The sequence below is a fragment of the Cebus imitator genome, unplaced genomic scaffold, assembly GCF_001604975.1.
Source record: "Cebus imitator isolate Cc_AM_T3 unplaced genomic scaffold, Cebus_imitator-1.0 Scaffold143, whole genome shotgun sequence".
NCBI classification, from domain to species: domain Eukaryota; kingdom Metazoa; phylum Chordata; class Mammalia; order Primates; family Cebidae; genus Cebus; species Cebus imitator.
Window position 1 is genome coordinate 3,047,981 of NW_016107458.1, and position 23,502 is coordinate 3,071,482.

At 39.4% G+C, this 23,502-nt stretch overlaps 1 protein-coding gene across 2 annotated transcripts in view; it reads left to right on the plus strand.

The window, feature by feature from the left end:
- Positions 1 to 1,019: 1,019 nt before the first annotated feature.
- The window catches only part of ACYP2 (acylphosphatase 2), a 192,378-nt gene continuing 169,895 nt past the window's right edge, over positions 1,020 to 23,502 (plus strand). For both annotated transcript variants that reach the window (XM_017542339.2, XM_037743394.1), the window contains exons 1-3: positions 1,020 to 1,479; positions 18,476 to 18,492; positions 21,613 to 21,722. In XM_017542339.2, coding sequence (XP_017397828.1) covers positions 1,338 to 1,479; positions 18,476 to 18,492; positions 21,613 to 21,722 — 269 coding nt within the window. In that variant the 5' untranslated portion in view covers positions 1,020 to 1,337. The remainder of the gene's footprint in view (positions 1,480 to 18,475; positions 18,493 to 21,612; positions 21,723 to 23,502) is intronic.

Below are 23,502 nucleotides of genomic sequence, written 5' to 3' on the forward strand. Positions count from 1 at the left end.
TACAGGCATGAGCCACCGCGCCCGGCCTAATAAAACTTTTTAATAGCTCACCAGGAAAAAAAAATCAGCCTTAACCTTCTACGCAATTGGGATGTTGTTGATAAATAATCAAGACCATTAAAAAAAAAAAAAAAAAAAGAAAGGGAGCGGTGGTTCACACCTGTTATCCCAGCATTTTGTGAGGCCAAGGCAGGTGGATCACCTGAGGTCAGAAGTTTGAGACCAGCTTGGACAACATGATGAAACCCTGTCTCTATTAAAAATACAAAAATTATCTGGGCATGGTGGGACATGCCTGTAATCCCAGCTACTTAGGAGGCTGAGGCAGAAGAAACTCTTGAACCCGGTAGGTGGAGGTTGCAGTGAGCCGAGATCTCGCCATTGTACTCCAGTCTGGGCGTCAAGAGTGAAACTCTATCTCAAAACAACAACAAAACACACACAAAAACCCAACTGTATGACTGAACAGCAGACAAAACTAGTGTTTTTCTCTTGTTTCCACTAGCATAAAATACTTCATATTTTTAAAAAGTTTCTCATCCCAGAAAATACCACAATACATTTAGAATATGAGTTCAGGCCCAACTCCTTTCTGATGCTACAGAAGAGTTCAAGATGATGCAGACCTCATTTTAAAAGCTGGCCCAAATTTCTGGATTTGGTAGTCATCCAAAGATTTCAAAAGTAATTTATTACCTCTCAACCACTAAACAGGCAGGCCCTTGATTTCAAAAGCAAATCTTGCTGGGATGGAGCGGGGCGGAGGACCTGGGATAGGGGGATGAAAAGGGTTGGGGAAACGGGGACATATTGGTCAAAGAGTACAAAGTTTCAATTAGTGTAAATAGTAAGTTCTGGAGATCTGTTGCCTACATGGTGACTGTAGTTAATGTATTGTATCTTTAAAAACTGACGAGCGATCTTAAATGTTCTCTTCATTAAAAAATGGTGCGGTGGATGTTAATTTCATTGATTTAATCATTTCACAATGCACACATCTATCAAAACATCACCTTGTACACCACAAAGTCACACAACTTTTGTCAATTACACTTTAACAAAGCTGAGGGAAGCAACTCTTTTTTGGGCACAGCATCCGGCTTTTATTTACAAACTTTGAGAACTTAGCACCTTGATCAATTAAATGGAAGGGAGCGCTGTGGAGAGAGGATCCTCCCCAGTCCGGGAAGAGAGACGGGGAAAGTAGGCATAGGATGCCTGGGGCCCGGCTGCCCTCGCTCCCAGGCCCTGCAGTCTCATTTGCCGCTACCGACGCGTAACGCCGGCGCACTTGCGTCCGGGACGGGTGACAGGCGCGGGGTGCGCCAAGCGGTCCCATGTGCCCTCTCCCTCTCGCGGCCGCCGCAGTCGCCGCGCCCCGAGCCCCGCTCCGGCTCCTCGGCAGAGGGCTCACCGCTGCCATGTCTACAGCCCGGCCACTCATATCCGTGGACTACGAGGTGTTCGGGAAAGTGCAGGGTAGGGGACCCTCTACGGTGGGGGATCGAAATGTTATGCGAGGAAGGGGAGAAAGATGTGAGAAGCACCTCCCACCTTTTCTCGTGGTGGCAGGGACTTCCGCTCAGCCATGACACAGCAGCGGCGGCGGGGAAGGAGGCGAAACGCGCATGCGTCCGAGGACTGGGACGGGCGGAAGTAGGGAAAGGGGAAGGGAAGTAGGAGGTGGGTGAGGGCTGGTAAGGGGACTGCTGAGGAAGAGAAGCGGGTGGCTGTGGGGTGCTGGGGGGTGCGGGAGTGTGCAGCACAAAAGGGAAGGTTGAAGTTGGATAGGGAAAGAAGAGGGTCTTTGCACTCGTGGTTTCCTTGCTTGCCATTGAAATTACCTGGGCTTGACTTGAGTTTTAGGAAGGACACTTCGATGGGTTAAGGTTAACTTTTCAGAGGTCAGACTTTTTTTAGACCCCTGTGTAGCTCTTAAAAGAATTCAATTGTTACTTAATTTTTGTTTCATCCTAAGTTTAAATAGTTGCAAAGTTTGTAACTTCTGGCTTATTGTAATTATTGCTGTTTACAAATCAAAATATTAAATCACTCTGAAATTTATTCAATGGAATATAAATATGGTAATGATTTAATATGCACCATCTTCATTTGAAATAATAAAGCCCTTTAACATTGGGAAATTTCACTCATTTCTTTTCCTCTTTGATCTTCATTCCTCTTCTACCAGTGAATTACCCCATTGTTTTGCTTGAGGGCTTTTTTTTTTTTTTTTTTGCTTACTCTATCATACTTTTCTGCAATATGTATATGTGTGTATATTTGTATGTAGGAATAAATGAAATGCTTTTTAAAAATTTCCTTTGACAGGCTCCATGTATTAAATTTTTTTTTGTCTGGATTGAGTCCTATTGAGATTATTGGAACACTAGATGAAAATAATACAAACAATATGATAAACATTATTAAATTTTAAAGGTAAATTTGTGTTAGAAATGTATTTTTTAAAATTTATTTTTTTAAGAGATGAGGTCTTGCTCTGTCACCCAGGCTAGAGCAAGCGCAGTGGCACGATCATAGCTCACTGCAGCCTGGAACTCCTGGGCACAATCATAGCTCACTGCAGCCTGGAATTTCTGAGCTGAGGAGATCTGCCTCAGCCTTCTAAGCAGCTGAGACTACAGGCCTGCGCCACTGCACATGGCTAATTTTTAAATTATTTTTTATAGAGAAAGGGTCTCTGTTGCCCAGGCAAGTCTTAAAATTCTGGCTTCAAGCGATCCTCTTGCACTTGGCCTCCCAAAGTGCAGGGATTACAGGTGTGAGCCACTGCACTCAGCCAGAAGTTTATTAATGAGAAGGCTGGGGGTGTTTATGGAATCTTGGCTAGAGGAAGAGTTGAATTATCCTTCTATTTGGCATTCTAGAGTTTTTTACACTTTGGTGCAGTGTACCAGAGTAAGATTAAGAATGAGTAAAAGTGTGCCTTTTGTAAAGAGATCTTTCTTTTTTAAATTTTATTTCCAATAGGTCTTTGGAGAACAAGTGGTGTTTGATTACATGAATAAGTTCTATAATGCTGATTTCTGAGGTTTTGGTGCACCCACCACCCAAGCAGTGTACACTGTACCCAATGTGTAGCCTTTTATCCCTCACTCCCTCCTAACATTTCCCTGAGTCCCCAGAGTCCATTGTACCATTCTTAAGCCTTTGTATTCTCATAGCTTAGCTCCCCCTTAGGAATGAGAACATACAATGTTTGGTTTTCTATTTGAGTTACTTCACTTGGGATAATAGGAAACCTTTCTTTCAAAGGGTGATTGTGCAAAGGGAGGTAGGAAAGGAGTCTCAGGTCAATTTTAGGAAAGAGTATAACATTATGCATAGGTCTGTACTCTTTAGACAGTCTTTGAGTGCACCCAGGGGTAAGGTATCCTGCTTTAAAAACTGCCACAATAAACACATAATGTAAAATACGAAAGTGGTAGCACAGATCACCTGACAGAATGGTCCACTGTAGAGAGATGGCAGTACTTAAGGAGTGTGTGTGTGTGTGTGTGTGTGTGTGTGTGTGTGTGTGAGAGAGAGAGAGAGAGAGAGAATGAATGACATTTATTGTGGGTGTTCTTTGAGCATTTCACTGTTGTTTACTTAATCCTCATCACAATTTTGTGAGATGCATGTCTTATTCCTGTTATAACAAGGAGAAAACAGATGCACAAAGATTCAGTAACTTGGACAAGCATTTAGCTGACAAATGGGATTTGATTCTACATCTGTCTGACTTTAAAATTTGTGCTTTCCCATTATATGATGTTTTCTGCTATTACATTATATATTTATATTAACTATACAATTTCACTTTTGTACACATAGTGGTAACACAGTATATAATCAATTCGGACCAGCAGTAAAAATATGGAAAAGACAAATGTACTATACATAAATAGCGGGGGCTTAAAAAGTCAACTTTAGGGCAACCATTCCTGTAGTTTGTGATATGTTAAATAGAAGAGAGTACATGCCCTCTATTGATTTATCGAGGCATAGTATGTAGTAAAAACTCACCATCACATATTTACACACATCTACACTGACATGCCCTGACGATTTAGAATGTGCCAATCTCTGTACTCAATATCTTACATACATTGTCTCATTTAATCCTCATCCCTGTAACTGCAATGGTTTTCCTCATTTAACAGATGGAGGCATTGAGGCATGGGGAAGTAACTTCTTTCCCAGTTATACAGTGAGTTAAGAGGTGGGGCTGAGATTTTAAACCTTGATAGTGGTTTTTTTTTTTTTTTTTTTTTTTTGAGACAGGGTCTCACTCTGTCACCCAGGCAGGATCATAGCTCACTGCAGCTTTGAGTTCCTGAGCTTACATGATCTTCCTGCCTACAGGCATGAGCCACCATGCCCAACTAACTTAAAATTTTTTTTTTTTTTTTGTAAATATGGAGTCTCACCATGTTGACTAGGCTAGTTTTGAACTCCTGGCCTCAAGCAAGCCTCCCACCTCGGCCTCCCAAAGTTCTGGTCTTATAGGCATGAGCCACCAGCTTGGGTAGCAGAGTGAGACTGTCTCTAAAGAAAAAATAAAATAAGTAAAGTATGGAATGGTAAAATTTTAGTGAAAACTGGCTTCTTAGAAATAATGGCTATGAAAGTAAATTTGCAATGGAAGAACTTATAGCTAGGAACATTTGATATAGACAAAATATGGGTTGATAAAGTCATCATTAAAATATTTTACTGGAAATGATTCCCAATGAAAATGGTTTCAATGACATTAAAGTGAACATGGAAAAAATGGAAAATGTTGTAACTTTCCTGTATGGAAAGTTGATCAATGAATTAAATTGGCATACTTGAGTTTATTGCAGAAAACGTTTTCCAACCAAAAATGATGTGTTGTTACTATAGGGACCATATAACTGGTATGAGCCAATATGGATACATTATTATGAACTAAAGTACATACTTTAATCCAGGTTTCCTTAGTTGGTTTTTTGTTTTTTTTGAGACAGAGTTTCGCTCTTGTCGCCCAGGCTGGAGTGCAGTGGCATCAGCTGACTGCAACCTCCACCTGCCAGGTTTAAGCGATTCTCCTGCCTCAGCCTCCTAAATAGCTGGGAGTATAGGCACATGGCACCACGCCCAGCTAATTTTTGTATTTTTAGTAGAAACGAGGTTTCTCCATGTTGGCCAGGATGATCTTGATCTCTTGACCTTGTGATCCAGTCGTCTCGGCCTCCCAAAGGGCTGGGATTACAGGCGTGAGCCACCATGCCCAGCCAGGTTTCCTTAGTTTTTATTTAATGTCTTTTTTTCTGTTCCAGGATCCCATTCAGGATACATTTAGCCTCCTTGCCTTCTTAGGCTCCTTGAGGCTGTGACATTCTGTTAGACTTACCTTGTTGTTGATGACATTGGCAGTTTTAAGGAATACTTTGAGGTCAAGTACTTTGTAGAATGCTCCCCAATTGGGATTTGTCTGATATTGATAAGACTGCGGTTATGGGATATTGGGAGGATGACTACAGAGGTAAAGTGCTGCTCTTGTCACACTTATCAAGGGTGTATACTGTCAATCTGACTTATCACTGTTGCTGTTAACCTTGATTACCTGCTTGTGATAGTGTTTGGTTTCTCCACTCTGAAATTACTCTTTTTTTCTCTCTTTTGATGCTCTACTTAAAAAAAATCTTCACATTCTCAAGAAGCTCCACGTTTTTCCCCACCAAATTCTCTTGCATTGAGGGCTTTGAGAGAGGGTTAAGAGAGCTGGGGACGGAGGCTCTGTGCTTTTAGAGTGCTTGTAACTGTGGCCTGGTTTACAATGCTTGTATAGATGTTTCATTATGTTTACATCTAGGATAATATAATCTGAAAATTTGAAAGGGAAATTGATTATGCTGTGTATAGATGTTTTGATGCTTTACCAGCTCTCTGGGGAATACTAATGACATTCCCAGAAATGCATTATGACAATCTGTTGGTTTACATGTGCTTAGAAACTTGTGGGTTTTTTTTTTTTTTTTTTTTTTTTTTTTTTGACAGCATTAACTCAGTTTTAGAGTAAGAGTAGCTTATTTGAGTACTGATGACACAGAATTCTTTCAGTGCCACTTCGCCAGTGGGAAACCTCCTCGGCCAGCGGCGCCTCCACCCAGGCTTCATTTGGGCCTGCTGGGCTTGCTCTGCCCACTAGGCCTAGCAGGCTGTGCTCTGCTCGTGCTACTGGTCTGGATCCTGCACTTGCCTTGGCTCTGCAGTCAGCCCACAGCTGGTCCAGGAGTGCCATGACCGGCTTCTACCTTGGGTGCTGGTGTCTGGATGAGGGGGACATGGCAGAGCCTAATAACTTGGAGATGCTAGCAACCACAGAGCCTCAAGGGGTGTTACAGCTTTTTCCTGGGGAATCTTGAGGTCTGAATCTCCAGAAAGTGTTACAGTTCTCGTTCATTTCTGCTGCCTGCAGCTTTGGTGAATGGGAGCATGTCACAGCTCGTTGAGTCCTGCTGCCTGCAGCTCAGCAAATGGGGGTATGCTGGCACTCCGTGGTAGGTAGCTCGGTGAGCAGGAGCACATGTTACAGCTCTTTTTGCACCTGCCATTTGGTGGGTTCCACATTCTTGTCCCATGACCAAGACGAATGAGGTGTGTGGACACTTGAGAGTGAACAAGGCAGAGAAGAATTCTATTGAGTGACAGAAAAGCTCTCAATAAAGAGAGGGGACCCAAAGTGGATTGCCCTCTGTGTGAGAGGGGGCCTGAAAGTGGGTAGCCATCTGTGAGGTTGAATGTGAGGTTTTTATGGACTCAGAATGGGGTATATCCCTGGGTGGGCCTGGAAAAAGCACCATTCACTTGGCTAAAAGGCATCAAGGAAGTTCTCACTCTGGTCATGGACTCCACCTGGAACTGGCAACTCAGTTTCAGGTTTCGCTTGAAGGTCAGGTTTCACTGGGGATCCGTCCCTGTCTGCCTAGGAATTTGTCTGTCTCCTGCTGCTGTCACTGAGGTGAATACTGTATTTCTTGAATATTGCCTAAAATGAAAACTGGGATGAATTATTAAATGGCTTTGTCAGATAATGCATGATTTAGATGTATACATTTTTCCTTCTGTAGACAAATGGAAAAGCTGTGTTTTAGAGATTGAAAATATAAGTACTTCCATTCAAATCAAGAAACAGAAATATAGTTAACTCTAATTCCCTCACTTGTCTTTGTTCCTATAGCATTTTATTTATAGTTGTACTTCTTATTTTTCCTTTTAATCATTCTGCTTTCAGCTACAGCTATCTGTGTACACATGTATGTGTCTCTTACTAGACAATAAAGACAATATTTTGAAGGTCAGGCTGGTGGCTTGTTTTTATATCCCCTAAAGGGCTCTACTGGGGACGTCATATTCCCTATGCCTCTAGTGGAGACTTCAAAAGTGAACTGAATTAAATTGAAGTGCTTGGGGATAGCTGGCTTGGAGAAGAAATACTAGTGTGATGGATGCCATGATATATGGCTCCAGGGAACAGACCCTGGACTGATGGCAAAAGATTAAGTGAGGCAGAATTTTATTCCACATAAGGAAAGCTTTGTAACAATTAAAAATATTTACAGTCTAAGATAGCACGTAGATTCAAAATTGCATTCAAAATTGACATATGCAGTCAGATCGCAGGATGAATTGATAGGTTATAATATAAAAATATGGTTTTACATGAAAAGATGCTGACATTTAAAACTCATCATAAGTTTTTTTAAATATCAGTGTTTCTTTGTCAATTCAAAGTATGATTTACTTTGCAAACATTCCCCTCAGGGTTTTTCACTGATACCTCTTTCCACAAAGTGAGGTGCAGTTGTAGCGGACTGAACCTTGACTGAGCAGCATATTGTGTTGGAGTCTTTCGTCACCAAAGGGGCTGATGTCTGCTCCAGTTTCTGGAGCAGTGTGTCTGTAAAAAAACCTGCATGTGTCATATCAGCTTTCCTTCTCTTCAGCAAGTGAGGTGGAAAAAGTTTTGGGAGGCCACAAAAGCCCGTAGATAAATCTACAGAAGTCCTATCCCAAGAGGTCTGTGTTCCAGCCACCACTGATAAAGTGTAGAAAAATGTCTCCACGTCCACCATTTCTTTCTATATAGAAGTCTATCTGTTGTGCAGTATGCTTCACACTAGGAATCAGGACTCTTAGAAAGACTCTGGGAAAATTCCAGGTGGCTTATGAAACTTTGAGCAGTTGATTCCTGCACGGTTCACTGCTTTGCAGAGTTAATGGGCTGGAAGTCTTGAGACTCCTTGACACACATTCCTCCCAAGGCTTTAAAATAGGGGTTCTAGTTTGAGGGACGCAACAAATAACACCCCTCTTCATTGTATGAGTTATTGGCAAGGAGGACAAAGAATAAAGCAGAGTTTTAGGAATGTGGTGTCTATCTGCAGATAAGTGGACTTTATAATGACGTATACTACAGAATTAAACATTGGCCACCCCCAACTCCAGGCACAGGGAGGCTGCTCTAGGTCAGAGCCACAAGAATGATCCCTGTGGGTAACTTGCTTCCAGTGGGAGGAAGAAGAGGACATGCCTGGGCTATGCATGTTTCTCCTTCTAAATTTACCCAATAGATGAGTCACTGCATCATGTCCTTGTGACAGGGGCAGAGTAGAAAGTAGCCAGGAATGTCACACTAATGATACTCTTCATGAAGGAACTTCTGCTAGAGAGAAAGATGCTTTCTCCTGCAGAAATAAATTGTAAAATCTGGAGAGAGTACAGTCATTTAGTTCTACTTGCAGTACTTGGAGAGGAGCTTCACTGCAGTTACTTGGGTATGGAGTGATAGGAAAAAGTCAGGGAGGTTGTATGGTAAGCCAAATTGGAGAATGACTGCCCATATTCTACAAATAGAGGGAGGAAGGACTACAGCACAGTCCTGCTTTCCTTTGTGTGTGTGTGTGTGTGTGTGGCATTAACAAAATTGAGGTATAATTTATATAACACTAAATATACAGTAGTTTTTAGTATATTCACAGTGTTTGGCAGCATTACCATTAATTCCAGAACATTTCCATCACCCTTCCTTCCTTTTACCAGTTGTTTCCTATTCCCCACCTCATTCCCCCATTCCCCACTTCTTCCTCCATCCCTTGGCATGTTAAAGTTCCTTAGGGAAGTCAGGGCCAAAGTCTCTGATGTCCTTGGCCGCTCCCACAAGATTTCAAGATTGCTGCTTAGCTCCAATCATAATATTCACAGCAGGGTTAGGAGAAGAAAGGGTGCTAGTGCAACATCCCTGGCCAAATCAGCCTCTGCTGAAGAGAGTCTTGAAAGCCCCACCCGGTGACCTGGCTTACATTTCATTGGCCATCCCTATTATAAGGAAGTCTGGGAAACATCGACTGCCACATTGCTGCCCCACTTAAAATCAGACTTCTGTTAGAAAGGAAGAATGCAAGGATGGATTTGGGGTATGCAACGAGCTGTGCCTGTCACAGACATTCATATATTAAATACAGTTCTAAATTATTATTACATGTGATGTTTCTTTCCAAGTAGTGACACAAAAAGACACATTACAAAGAGATTGTGATCTTTTTGCAAAGTGTTTATGGTCTCTACCACAAAACACTGGATCTGTAACCAAAACAACCTACATTTCTATTAAGTTCATATTGAATCTTTTATATATAATTTATCTTAGCCTTGTTTATTTCCATCTATCACTGCCTTAAGCAATGGATAATGCTTTTATTATCCACCCAGTTTGTCAAGCAGTATGAATTTAACCTAAAATTATGCCTCAAACTTAAATGACATCCTGTAGCTCTGCTGTTTTAAGATTTGTTTAATAAATGCATGTGTGTGCCCTTACCATTCATGGTTAAAAATGCTTTTATTTGTTTTTTTATTTATTTGAGACAGAATCTTGCTCTGTCGCCCAGGCTGGAGTGCAGCAGTGTGATCACGGTCCACTGCAGTCTCGACCTCACAGGCTCAATTGATCCTCCTCCACCCTATCCTCCCTAATAGCTGAGACTAGAGGCATGTGCTATCATGCCCAGTTAAGTTTTGTATTAGTATTTTTTGTAGAGATGGGGTTTTGCCATGTTGCCCAGGCTGGTCTTGAACTCTGGACTCAAGCAATCCATCTACCCTGTCTTCCCTGTCTTTTATGATTTGACATACACTGACATGAGCATCCCCTATTACGGTTTTCCATCTTCAATGCCGTGCTTCTTTGTTTTGCGTACGTGGAAATTCATTCTGCATGCACTCATATACAGACTACAAATCCAGTGCAAACAATACTGGCGATCAAACAACAACACCGTTGTACGTCTTCTAATCCTACCATGCATGTAATTATTTTTAAACCAGTCAGTAACTTTGCTGGTTTCTTCAGGCAAATGCAGATTCAATTCATTAAAAGCTCCTGAAATATCATTAGCTGGAAGGAAAGCCAATGCAGACAAATGACACATTTTTAAATTGAAGTTTTCATCATTGCCATATCTCGTGGCCAATTGATTCATCTAAATTTTCCACTAAATTTTTCCATTGGACTGAATGGAAAAAACAAACTTTTTTAGTGATATCTTGAAATTCTCTTTTAGAAGCTTTGGTCACACCTATGATTCCACCTAATTCCAAATCTGTCATTATGATTTGGGGATTCAGTTGAATCTGTTTTCTTTTGCAACATCCACCAAATCTTCAAATAAGTGTTTTATAAAGTGCTTCACTTTTGCCCAGTCATTCATACTTAAATGAATGGATAAGTTCTAGAATTTTGAGATCCAACAGGGGCATGATTTGTATGCAGTTGGTAACAAATAGTGGGGATGGTTTTGAAAGTGCCAAACAGTAGCCAAATTGAAGCATGCACTGGTTTTTCTTTGTTAGATTAAGTAGTTTAATACATATAAGAAGTCTATCTTCTTTGACAGACATATCCTTAACCAAGAATAGTTCACCATTTAATGTGTTTTGTGTCATGGAAGGAACCTCTGTATCAGTAAGTGTCTTTTGTTCAGAAGGTCGCTGAGCTTTTCAAATTCTTTTTTTTTTTTGTTTTCCGGCTGGATACAGTGGCTCATGCTTGTCATCCTAGTGCTTTGGGAGGCGGAGGCAGTTGGATTGAGTGAGGCCAGAAGTTTGAGACTAGCCTGAGCAACATATTGAGACTCCATCTCTACAAAACATTTTAAAATTACCCAGGTATGGTGGTGTGCACCTGTAGTTAGTTCTAGCTATTCAGAATGTTGAGGTGGGCGGATTGCTTAAGTCCAAGAGTTTGACACTGTAGTGAGCTATGATCATACCACTGTACTCCAGCCTGGACAACAGAGCGATACCCTGTATCTTAAGAAAAATTCTTCTTATTCCCTGATGAAGGTCATTTTTTTTTTCTTTTTCCCCCCTTTTTAAAAAAACATTCAGTTTTTACAAAAGAAGGACATTTTTTGAAGGCAAGCTTGTTACTATGTGTGAAGATACAGATTAAATAATTTGACAGGGTAGATTTCTTGTATCTTTTGGCTGCATTTTTATGTCTCTGAAACACTCAGAACATTGAGGGCAGATGTTTCCCATCTTGTCTACTCAGACTCACACAGTAATCTCTGGAAACACCCTCACAGGCACACCCAAAATAATGCTTTATTAGGTTTCTAGGTATTCCTTAATCCAGTCACATTGATGCCTAATATTAAGTTCACAAATCCAGCCCTTGTCAATTTGGCACCCATATGCATCTCCTTCAACCATAATTCACTTCCAAATAAAGACAATAACAAGGTAATAGTTCTGTTTACCATGATGCAACTAACATGATGCAACTATCATGCAGACAACCAAACATGCACTAATCCCATCCTCAGAATTGGGCTTTCTACATTTTGTCATTCAGAGTTTTAATCTTTCAGGATTGTGATTTTCAGGATTTTAGACATTAGGAATTTTATGCTTTAGAGATTTTTAATTCTTTTTAATTAAAAAATATTTTTTCTTTCAGAAATGGAGTATTGCTATGTTGCCCAGGCTGGTCTCAAACTCCAGGGCTCAGTCAGTCCTCCTGCCTAAGCCTCCCAAATTGTTGGGCTTACAGGTGTAAGCCACCACAGCTGACTGACTTCAAGGATTTTGATCTTTCAGGATTTCAACATATAGGATTATGGCATTTGTGATTATGATTGGCACTAATACTGTGTATATGCCTAATGTTATATATATATATACGTATAATGTTAATTTAGACATTATTAGTAACTTCTTGCTATCCTTTATAGTATATATACTATTATATATAATATAAATGTATTATAGATATATATGTGAGCATATAAGTATGTATGTCTACATATATATGTATATTATATATTCAGTCACAATGTATTATCACTATGTAAAGTTCTGCTAGAATCAACATAGAATTCTTGAGACTCTTTCCAGAACTTTGAATGCAGTAAATTTAGCATCATCACTTTGAATGTAAAGTCTGATACATATGATTATATGTATATTCACAATATATGTTAACAATAAGTATAATATGTAATCAATATGTTAATATTATCAATTATATTATATTATTACATCTATAACACATTATAAACATATAATAATTTATATGATGTTATTATAGGATAGTTAAATACTTCATATAAATATTTATCAGCTGGTTTTAAAAAATTCATTTATTCAACAACCATGTGCCAAGCTCTGGTCTAGGTGTTACGGACACAGTGGTAAACAAGACAGAAAAATTTCTGCCCTTATGGAGCTAACAGTCTACTATAAAGATAAAAAATAAAAAAGTAAACGAGGCATATGCAGGAAACATGGGGTGCATTGCTGTTGTAGGTAAATTGGTTGGGGAATATTTCTTTAAGGAGGTGACATTTATGCAGAGAGATGAATAACGAGAAGGAGCCAGGAGTGAGACTATCGGGGGAAGAAGATTCAAGCAGAAGGAACAGTCAGTACTAAGGCCAGGAGGCTTGTCTTGTTTAAGTGGCCAAAGGAGGCATGTTTGGCTGGAATGGGGTAACTAAAGAGGGGAGAACTAGGACATGAGGTAGAGGAATTAGGAGGCTGTGGCAAGCAGAATACACTTCATTTCCAGTGTAATGGGAGCCCCTGAAGGCTTTTAAGCTGGGAAAGGAAATGATTTTATTTTACTTAAGAAAAGAAAGCCATGTTGGTTGCTTTATGGAGAATACACTGTAGGAGGGCAGAAGTGGAAGCAGGGAAGCTAAAGAAGTTCTTATAGTAGATGAGTTGAAAGATGATAACTTTAGGTATAGAAAACATTATCGCCCATTCTTCTAGACACAGTTGGTACAGAATTAAACTATTTTTCAGTTAAGTCTTCAGTAATGACTAAGGCCTAGAAATAATTTAGAAGATGAGTACAACGCATGGGTTTGAATATTTAACTGTGTGTGGTATCCAGACATGCCCTGATCTCAAACCTCGGGCCTTTGAACATGCTCTTCTATCTGTAATGTTCTATTCTCATCTTACTAATTTTTCTCATCATTGAAGTCTCAGCTCTAAGACCAGTTTTTCAACAAACCTGCCCTAAAATCACCCACGAGTGATTGATTGTCTGTCATGTGGCTGTGCTATAAACTCTAATTTGTAGCTAGGTTTATGCATTTTACAGCTTCAAATTGTCCGTTATTTTAATTGCCATATTTAACTGCCAGTTTATTTGTCCATCTTTCCCACTAGATTGTAATCTCTTAGATGCAAAGACTGTGTCTTATAAAATTAGGCAATTGAAACTAAGAACAAAAAAATAAAAAATTAGACAACTGAAAAATGTTAAGTGAATAATCAACGGTTAACTATGTGCCTGTTAAATGTATCTGAGTTAACTAATTCTTAGATTATGTTTGTGTGAATATTACATCAATAAATTGGAGTAGGTAATTTCCTTAACACTGCAACACATAGTGGAATATCTGTGTTTGATTCCACTTTAAAAATTTTTTCAAACCCCATCACCATAAGCTAATGGTCTTTGTCATCATCAGTGAATAGACGGTGGAAGGGCTGCTCAGGGCTCCTAAATGTTGAAAGGACGTTCGTTGTTCTTCACTGAGAGGCAAGTTGTCACTTTCCCTCTTTGGGCAGCTCCAGTATTTCTAGTAGTAAGCGGTACAGATGAAAGGAGAAATCTATGTGACAGGCTGCCTAGGCTGCACCAACATCAGGTCTCTTTAGGGTGCGGGAGGGAGTTTTGCCTTTTTATCATCCGTGGTTTCTATTATGTAGTACTTCTGACTTGTGAAAAAAAGGTGAGGCAACAATGTCATGCAAATACCCGAGTTATTACCAACACCAGCTTGAACAGTGTGACGGAGCATGCATCAGATCTGTGGTGGTACCCTACAAGATTGTAATTTTCTCCTTTGTGTTGCAATTATTTACCTGAAATATAAACCCTTTCAAATCTCTCTCAGACCTTTCTTTAAGGGGGAGTCAGCCATCAGCTCTAAACTTTAGTGGGCATAAGAATCACCTGGAAAGCACGTGAAAGCCAGATTACTGGGCTCCACCTGTAGAGTATAGGTTCGAGGAGGGGCTCAAGAATTTTTTTTTTTCTAAAAAAAAAAAAACCTCTCAGGTGATGCTGTTTCATGGGCCACTCTTTTAATGGGAAAGAGATGGACCACGTGTTTCTAATTTCTGTTTACTGCCTTTGCATGTGCTTTTTCTTTCCATAATGCGAATATTCGAGACTGTTAGCTGTCGAGGAACTCAGAGGGGAATATACACAATACAGCTTTGACCAAAACCTTCAGTCTACTTACTTTGTCAGTGTCTTACTATGTTCTGGGATCCCCTTAGTCTTATGATAAAAAGACTGCACACCTTCGCCTGCACTGTAAAGCCTGTCTTCTCTCTCGTTTTATCTCTCTCTTCTACATGGTCTGCCTGACCTGAAGTTTCTGGAATTTTCTGCCATTTCCTTTTATAATGACTAGATAATGTCTTTTCCTCCATCTATATAACAGATTGTCTTTCTGATTCTCTTTCAGATCAATACTTTCCACCCATCATTCCTCCACATTAAACATCTATCTTTTGAAATATTTTTATAGCCCTATAAAAATTCCATTTGTGATACTATCCTGTCTTTATTGCTTTGCTGCTTTTTTTTCTTCATATTTGTTTGGTACCACAGTATGCTACCATCAGGATATTATAAATCAGGAAATTATAAATCTGCTTATAAAACTGCATAAAATATCTAAGCTACTGGTCCTTTCTTCTGTGTCTTCTTAACCAGGCTCAATTGCTGTATATAGAATCAACACCTTTTCAACTCTGTGAGTTACCAATGTGACTTACCAGTGTATTTTTTTCTGATTATTTTTCAATTGAGATAGAATATAAATTAAGCAACATTCACCTTTTATAATGTACAATTGAATGAACTTTTTTTTTTTGAGGCAGAGTCTCACTCTGTCGCCCAGGCTGGAGTGCAGTGGCATGATCTCGGCTCACTACAACTTCTGCCTTCTGGGTTCAAGTGAGGCTCATGCCTCAGCCTCCCGAGTAGCTGGGATTACAGGTACCCGCCATCATGCCTGGCTAATTTTTGTATTTTTGTAAAGATGAGATTTCACCATGTTGGCCAGGCTGGTCTTGAACGCCTCAGGTGATCTGCCTGCCTTGGCCTCCTAAAGTGCTGGGATTACAGGCATGAGCCACCACGCCTGCCCTGATGAATTTTTAACAAATGCATACATGCATGTAATCATCACCACAATTGAAATATAGAACAGTCCCGTCACCCCGAAGATCTCCATCCCCCCGTTGTAGCACTGTCCCCTCTACTCCTGGCCCTTGGCAACTGATAATCAATTTTCTGTCCTTATAGTTTTGCCTTTTCCACAAAGTAGAATTACACAGTATGTGTGAGTCTGGCCTCTTTTACTTAGCATAATGCATTTGTGATTCATACATGTTGTTGCTTGTATTCCCTTTCATTGCTGCAACGGCATGGTATTCCATTGCGTGGATCCATCATAGTTGTTGATCCATTCCCAGTGTTTTTTAATTGCTATGCCGTCTCCTCTAAACTTAAGCTTTTTTTTTTTTTTTTTCCCTGTCGTTTGGCTTCTTGAGTACTGGCAAGCAAATTTCCAAATTTACCATGTGTTCTAGGTAGAAATTAAAACTAAGTTACAATAGGTACTAACAAGCTCTGAATTTCTGCACCTGATACATTCCTGATGTTTCTTTAAAACATAGGCCTATTTTAGGCCGGGCGCGGTGGCTCACGCCTGTAATCCCAGCACTTTGGGAGGCCGAGGCGGGTGGATCACGAAGTCAAGAGAACGAGACCATCCTGGTCAACATGGTGAAACCCCGTCTCTACTAAAAATACAAAAAATCAGCTGGGCATGGTGGCGCGTGCCTGTAATCCCAGCTACTCAGGAGGCTGAGGCAGGAGAATTGCCTGAACCGAGGAGGCGGAGGTTGCGGTGAGCCGAGATCGCGCCATTGCACTCCAGCCTGGGTAACAAGAGCAGACTCTGTCTCATAAAAAAACAAACAAACAAAAAAAAAAAAACATAGGCCTATTTTAATCAACTCTCAAGTAGGAGCTCACATATGGGGCATATCTATCCCAGAGAAGCCTGTTCTAATTCATCCTTTTGGATCAAGAGTTTTCCAAGTTGCAATTTGCAGGAAGGACTTGAGATCTGTTATTTAGGGTCATTGCTGCAATTCCCAGGAGAGATGTAAGAAGGCTTTTCCCTAAAAGGGTCCCATATCATAAATGCATATCTCTGATAATTTGGAACTAGCTTGCCTCTTGTGTTACCCCCACTTTAGGGCCCAGTTCTCTATGTATCAATGTTTGGTTCCAAACACCCCAAAGTGTGAACTCCCATAGTCTTTTTGACCTCTGTCTGAGATGAGGCTTCCATAGTTTTGCAGGCTGGGTAGGCAGAATATAAGATACCATCATAGTTGGCCAGCATAGAACAGCTTATTGGTCTAGATAGGGAAAATGTAACCAAGACCAACAATACTTCCCAATCTACATGGTTTGAAGTATGAACGTAATGTAATCTACACTATAGAGATTCCAAGAATCATTTACATTTAAGTTCATTTCCTTTAGTATTGAGGCTTCAGGGCCAGGCAGAGTGGCTTATGCCTGTAGTCTGAGCTACTCAGAAGGCGAGGCAGGAGGATCCCTTGAGCCCAGGAGTTCGAGGGTGCAGGGAGCTATGATTGCACTACTGTATTCCAGCCTGGGCACAGAGCAAGATCCTGTCTCTAAAATAAATAAATAAGTAAGTAAGTAAATAAGTAAATAAAAGAACTGAGGCTTCAGAAGCCACGTTATGGTCAAGCATATCATTTCATGATGTAAGTTTCATTGGTTCCATAACTAGAAATAAAATAAAAACACAAATGTTTTATTATATTTAAATTTGCATTTAGTCCTTATATTTTAAGAAGATATCTTAAAAGTTCAGTACAGCTAAATTTTGTGCCGAATATACTCAACTGTATCTGTAATAAGCATTTTGTTTTATTTAGCATTTAAAAATAGAATGAGTATGCAGTTCAGCATTTTATTATACTTTGGATTCAGGATATTACTATTTTTCTCCAGAAAGTCTTCCTTTTCTCTTTTCATTTTAAAAGAAACTAATTTTTAAAAATACTTTCTAATTGCATTCAGATATTAAACATTTTATTTATTTTATGTACTTACCATTTAATAAATACAAGAATCCTCCCTTATTCTCAGGGGATTCAGTCCAAGAACCCCAGTGGATGCCTGAAACTGTGGATAGTTTAGAACCCTGTATATCCTAAGCATTTATCACACATTGTGGCTATAACTTTTACAGTTTGTGATGTAACAGGAAAACTAGCACAAATTTCTTTTTTCTTCTTCACAGTTTCATGGACAGAAGATTTGTTTTTAAGTTAGATCTTAGCAGCATCAGCATACAATTTTTTCTTTCCTCATTAAGTTGGGAACTTTCACCTTTTCGCTTAACGGAAGTAGTTATGGTTTCTCTTTGGCACATTTGCCAGCATCACTACTCTTGTGCTTTGGGGGTCATCGTTAAGTAAAATAAGGGTGACTTGAACACAAGCACTGCAGTACCACCAAGTCAGTCGATCTGATATCCAAGAGGGCTACTACTTAGTGACCAACGGGCAGGGAGGGTCTACAGTATGGATCTGCTGGACAAAGGCATGATTCACGGGTGGGACGGCGTGAAATTTCACTATGCTACTCAGAAAGTGTTCTATTTAAAACTTATGAATTGTTTATTTCTGGAATTTTAAATTTAATATTATAGGTCCACAGTTGATTGAGGGTTAATTAAAACTGCAGAAGGTGAAACCAAGGATAAATGGGGACTACCTAGATAAAAGTTAAGTCAGAAAATTTATAACTTTTTAAGGTAGACAAGCTGACAATATTTTTTGTTCTTCTTTTATACAGGTGTTTGCTTCAGAATGGTAAGTCAATACAATCTTTATTATTTTGCCATGTTTTTTTCCACTGTTATTCCCAATTACAGAGATAGGGCAGTTTCTAGTCAGTGCTAGTCTACTGTTTACTCCCTGTCCTTGGGGAGAAAATGAAGAAATATATGTATTTCTTTAAAATTACTGATTGAGATATTTATTAATGCTAAAACATTATATCCTTCTTGGTATTTACTTAACATCTATTCAAAAGAACCTCTGTTGGGGTGGTTTTAATGAAATGCTTTGATTAGGCGTATTGAATACAAAGTATGGGATTTTCCACATGTTCTGGGTGGAAGAAATACTCTGGGCAAAGGGACAGACGGTGCATTGCAAAACAAAACACGCTAAATGTTGCATAAGGAAGTGGTTCCCAGGATTTAGCAGTTTAAGCTCCATGTTGAATTTATTTATTTATTTATTTATTTTTGAGACAGAGTCTCACTCTGTTGCCTAGGCTGTAGTGTAGTGGCGCAATTTTGGCTCACTGCAGCCTCTGCCTCCCAGGCTCAAGCAATTCTCCTGCCTCAGCCTCCCAAGTAGCTGGGATTAAAGGTGACCACCACCACGTCCAGCTACTTTTTTTATTTTTAGTAGAGATGGCCTTTCACCGTGTTGGCCAGGTTGGTCTTGAACACCTAGCCTCAAGTGATCCATACACCTCAGCCTCCCAGAGTGCTGGAATTACAGGTGTGAGCCACCATGCTGGACCTGGCTAATTTTTTTTTATTTTTAGTAGAGACCGTGTTTCACCATGTTGCCTAGGCTGGTCTTGAACTCCTGACCTCCCATCTTGGCCTCCCAAAGTGCTGGGATTATAGGCATGAACTACCATGCCTGGCTCCATGATACTTTTAAATTTTTAATTTTTTTAAGTACTCCTTTCCTACAAGTTAAATGTGGCATGCATTTTCACCTACTATCTGAGCTGGGTCTCTAGATGAGGTCCCTGGTTCCAAACCCCTGAGGGCTCCAATATGTTCCTGTCAGTAAAGTCTCCGAATTATGAGGCAGCCCCATACCCCAAAATTCAGATTGTCTCCCTTTTCATTATTATCTATTAAGAAAGTGACTTATTTTCAGGGCTACCTCTTACATCAGTCTTAGCTGTTACCATTTTGATTTGTGTTGTTTCATACAGTTGGGGATGTGGGATGTAGAGATGTTGATCGCCCTGGCCTCCATACAGGAGAAGAGTATGTTTTTGAAAAGTTCTAAGGCCAAATGTGTCGGAATATGCCTGTAATCCCAACACTTTTGGAAGCCAAGGCGGGTGGATTACCTGAGGTCAGCAGTTCAAGACCAGCCTGGCCAACATGGTGAAATCCCATCTCTGCTAAAAATAAAAAAATTAGCTGGGCATGGTGGTGGATGCCTGTAATCCTCGCTACTCAGGAGGCTCAGGCAGGAGAATCACTTGAACTTGGGAGGCAGAGGTTGCAGTGAGTCGAGATCGCACCACTGCAATCAAGCCTGGGTGACAAGAGCGAAACTCCATCCCCTGCCAAAAAAGTTCTAGGAGACTGGATCAACAGAAATTTTAGTATGATGTTGTTAAAATAATTCAAAATCAAAATGTTGCTACTTATGTAGCATAACTGAATTTGGAGCTAGAAAAAGGAATTTTTAAAAGACTGTCAGTAATAATAGGAGAGATAAATTTACCCAGAGACAATTATAACATTTCTGTGCCAAGTCCAGAGCCAACAGAAAACATCAGAATCTTAATCTTACAATAACTCTGCAAACCAACATGCTTATGCTAGTCTTCTTGCTAGTTTAATTTTGTTTCTTTTTTTTTTTTAAAGAAAACTTATTTTAGGTTCAGGGGTACATGTATAGGTTTGTCATAGGTAAACTCACGTCATTTCATGACCCAGGCACTAAGCCGAGTACCCAATAGTTACTTTTTTCTGCTCCTCTCCCTCCTCCCACCCTCCACCCTCTGGTAGGCACCAGTGTCTGTTGTTCCCCTCTTTGTGTCCACATGTTCTCATAATTTAGCTCCCATTTATACATGAGAACATGCAGTATTTGGTTTTCTATTCCTGTGTTAGTTTGCTAAGGATAATGTCCTCCAGTTCCATTCATATTTCTGCAAAGGACATGATCTCATTCTTTTTTAAGGCTGTATGGTATTCCATGGTGTATATGTACCACATTTTCTTTGTCCAGTCTACCATTGATGGGTATTTAGGTTGATTTCATGTCTTGGCTATTGTGAATGCTGCTGCAGTGAACATATGTATGCATGTGTCTTTACAATGGAACAATTTGTATTCTTTTGGGTGTAAACCCAATAATGGGATTGCTGGGTTGAATGGTAGTTCCGTTTTTAGCTCTTTGAGGAATTGCCACACTGCTTTGCACAGTGGTTTGGTCAGTTTACACTCCAACAGTTTATAAGCATTCCCTCTTCTCTGCAACCTGGCTAGCATCTGTTACTTTTTGATTTTTTGATAGCCATTCTGACTGGTGTAAGAAGGTATCTCATTGTGGTTTTGATTTGCATTTCTCTAATGATCCGTGATACTGAGCTGTTTTTCATATGCTTCTTGGCCACATGTATGTCTGCTTTTGAGAACTGTCTATTTGTGTCCTTGCCTACTTTTTAATGGGATTGTTTATAATTTTCTTAAGATGATTTTCCCTCATTTTTACTGGAAATTTCAAAGTGTTTTAGTCTCTATTTCTGCTTATCAATACCTTATGTTGACCATAATTGGATTTTTTTTTTTTCTCAGTGATAATCTTGGATTGATTATCATTTGGAACCCAGGTAAACCATGCAATTTAGTGTTAGCAATCTTGAGGGCAATGCAGCTAAATTTATGTATCCAAAAATACATCATGGAAACTGTTTCTGAAATAATTCGCACTTTCAGCTTATTTTTTCATCATGTACTTGTTTTTACTGAAAGTAGAATTTAATAAAAGATACAATTTAATTGAAGGTTCTTGGAAGTATTAACTGTAAGTCATCTATACAATTGTGGGCATAGCCTACAAAAAAAAGATTATTAGGTTAGCATTTTTTGGATGTTAGAATCAAGTATGTTGTGAATTCAGACTTTTGATGCTTTATTTTTCTTTTTTTTCTGAAACCAGTATACAGAAGGTGAAGCTAAGAAGATAGGGGTGGTTGGCTGGGTGAAGAACACCAGCAAAGGCACCGTGACAGGCCAAGTGCAGGGGCCGGAAGACAAAGTCAGTTCCATGTGAGTAATAAAATTCGTAACATGTACATGACATTTATCAGGCTGCTGTTTTTTATTTTTTTAAAACCTGGTCTTGCCCAGGCTGTAGTGCAGTGGCAAAATCTCAGCTCACTACAGCCTCTGCTTTCCAGGCTCTGATCGCTCCCCTCAGCCTCCTAAGTAGCTGGGACTATAGGTGTGAACCACTGTGCCTGCCTTATGAGGCTATTTTAAGGTTTCATTGGGCAGTAAGAATAGTATTGATGGACCAGATTTTGTTTGTAGATTATAATCAAACTGTTAACGTTTTTAGGCAGGGCTGTGGAGAAATTCTCAGAGCTGGGAGTAACATTCTGTGTCTAGGAATGAATTTCCCACTTGGGCTGGCCTCAAGAAGGGTTGTTGCATCATTCTCCAATCTGTATGTCCTGTTGCATCTCCTCCAGGGTTAGGGAGATGTCCAGGGCCCAAGTAGCTCTCATTTGAAGTGTTGTGACTGGTGCACAGTGCCTTAGGATGGTTTGTGAAGTTCTTAGGGTAGTCTTCAAGTCAAAAAGATTGTCATCTCCTTTTTATTGCTGAGTGCCTTATTTATCTAATTGTAATTTTACTTTTCCTGCCATTGAGAATGTGTTTAATGAGCTGGATGGTTAACAAAATATGAATCCTTGAAGTCCAAGAGGCCAGATTCAGTAAAATGGGAAAAAGTGCCTTGTGTACACATTGTCGTTCTCAAAAGCCTGGTATTTTCAGCTTTGTAATTTTCACTGCTCTCTGTAGTCTTTTTTTAAAATTAAAAATAGCTAATATTTATTGATCATTTACATGTTGGGCAATATGCCAAGCACCTTACATGGATTATCTCACTTAATCTTCACAACAGATCTTATGAGATAGGTACTAAGTAATACTCAATTTATTTGATTGTTTGCAATTTATCTTTGTTTTCATTACTTAATATTCTAAGATTAGAAAAGCAATAGTTTTTGCTTACTGTAATAAGTCATGTAACACCGAGATGCATAAAGGCAACACGAGTAATGTGAGCTTTCCTCTCTATTTCCCTCCCCTTTATGTAACCTGTGACAAGAAATACTTTCCGCAGCTTTCTCTTTCACTTAAAAATAGTTTTACTTGGAATACTCTCAAGAAAAAAAAAAAAAAGTCAAGTATGCATTTGCAATTAAGGTTTTGCTGGTTTTTATAAAATAGAATACTTTGTGCATATTTTTCCATAATTTATATTTTCATTTTCTGGACATTTCTGTAAACAGCAAATACATAATTACCCAATCCTTATTTTTTCTAATTTTCCAGTGTTTAGGTACATACTTGTGTTTGTGTGTAAAACTACACCTCGAATTGAAAGGTGGGGTCCAAAAATTTAGTTTCATAAACTGTGGGGTGACTGTTAATGAAAAACAAAATTTTAAGTAGAATTGTCACAAAATGTACAAGAAATTGTGGGACTTCTGTTGTACAGAACTGATAGTTTAATGGAAGAGAAAATGCCAAATGATTGTGAGGAAGTTTTAAAATGGAGACTATGTCCCATGATTCGAAGGAGCCTAGAAAAAAAAATAATATAATGTTTAAAAACTGAGGACTATGTGGAAGATAGATGCTCATACCAATCATGTTACATTCCTAATCCACATTGTAGAGGGTCTTTGATTAATTTGCTTAACATAAATGAAATAGTTTCATCCATTGTGCTCATGTTTTCTATTCAATCCCTGCATTCTCCACCACCCTTCTTAAGTAACCTATGTTAGCAAGCTAGTGTGTATTCTTCTGCTTG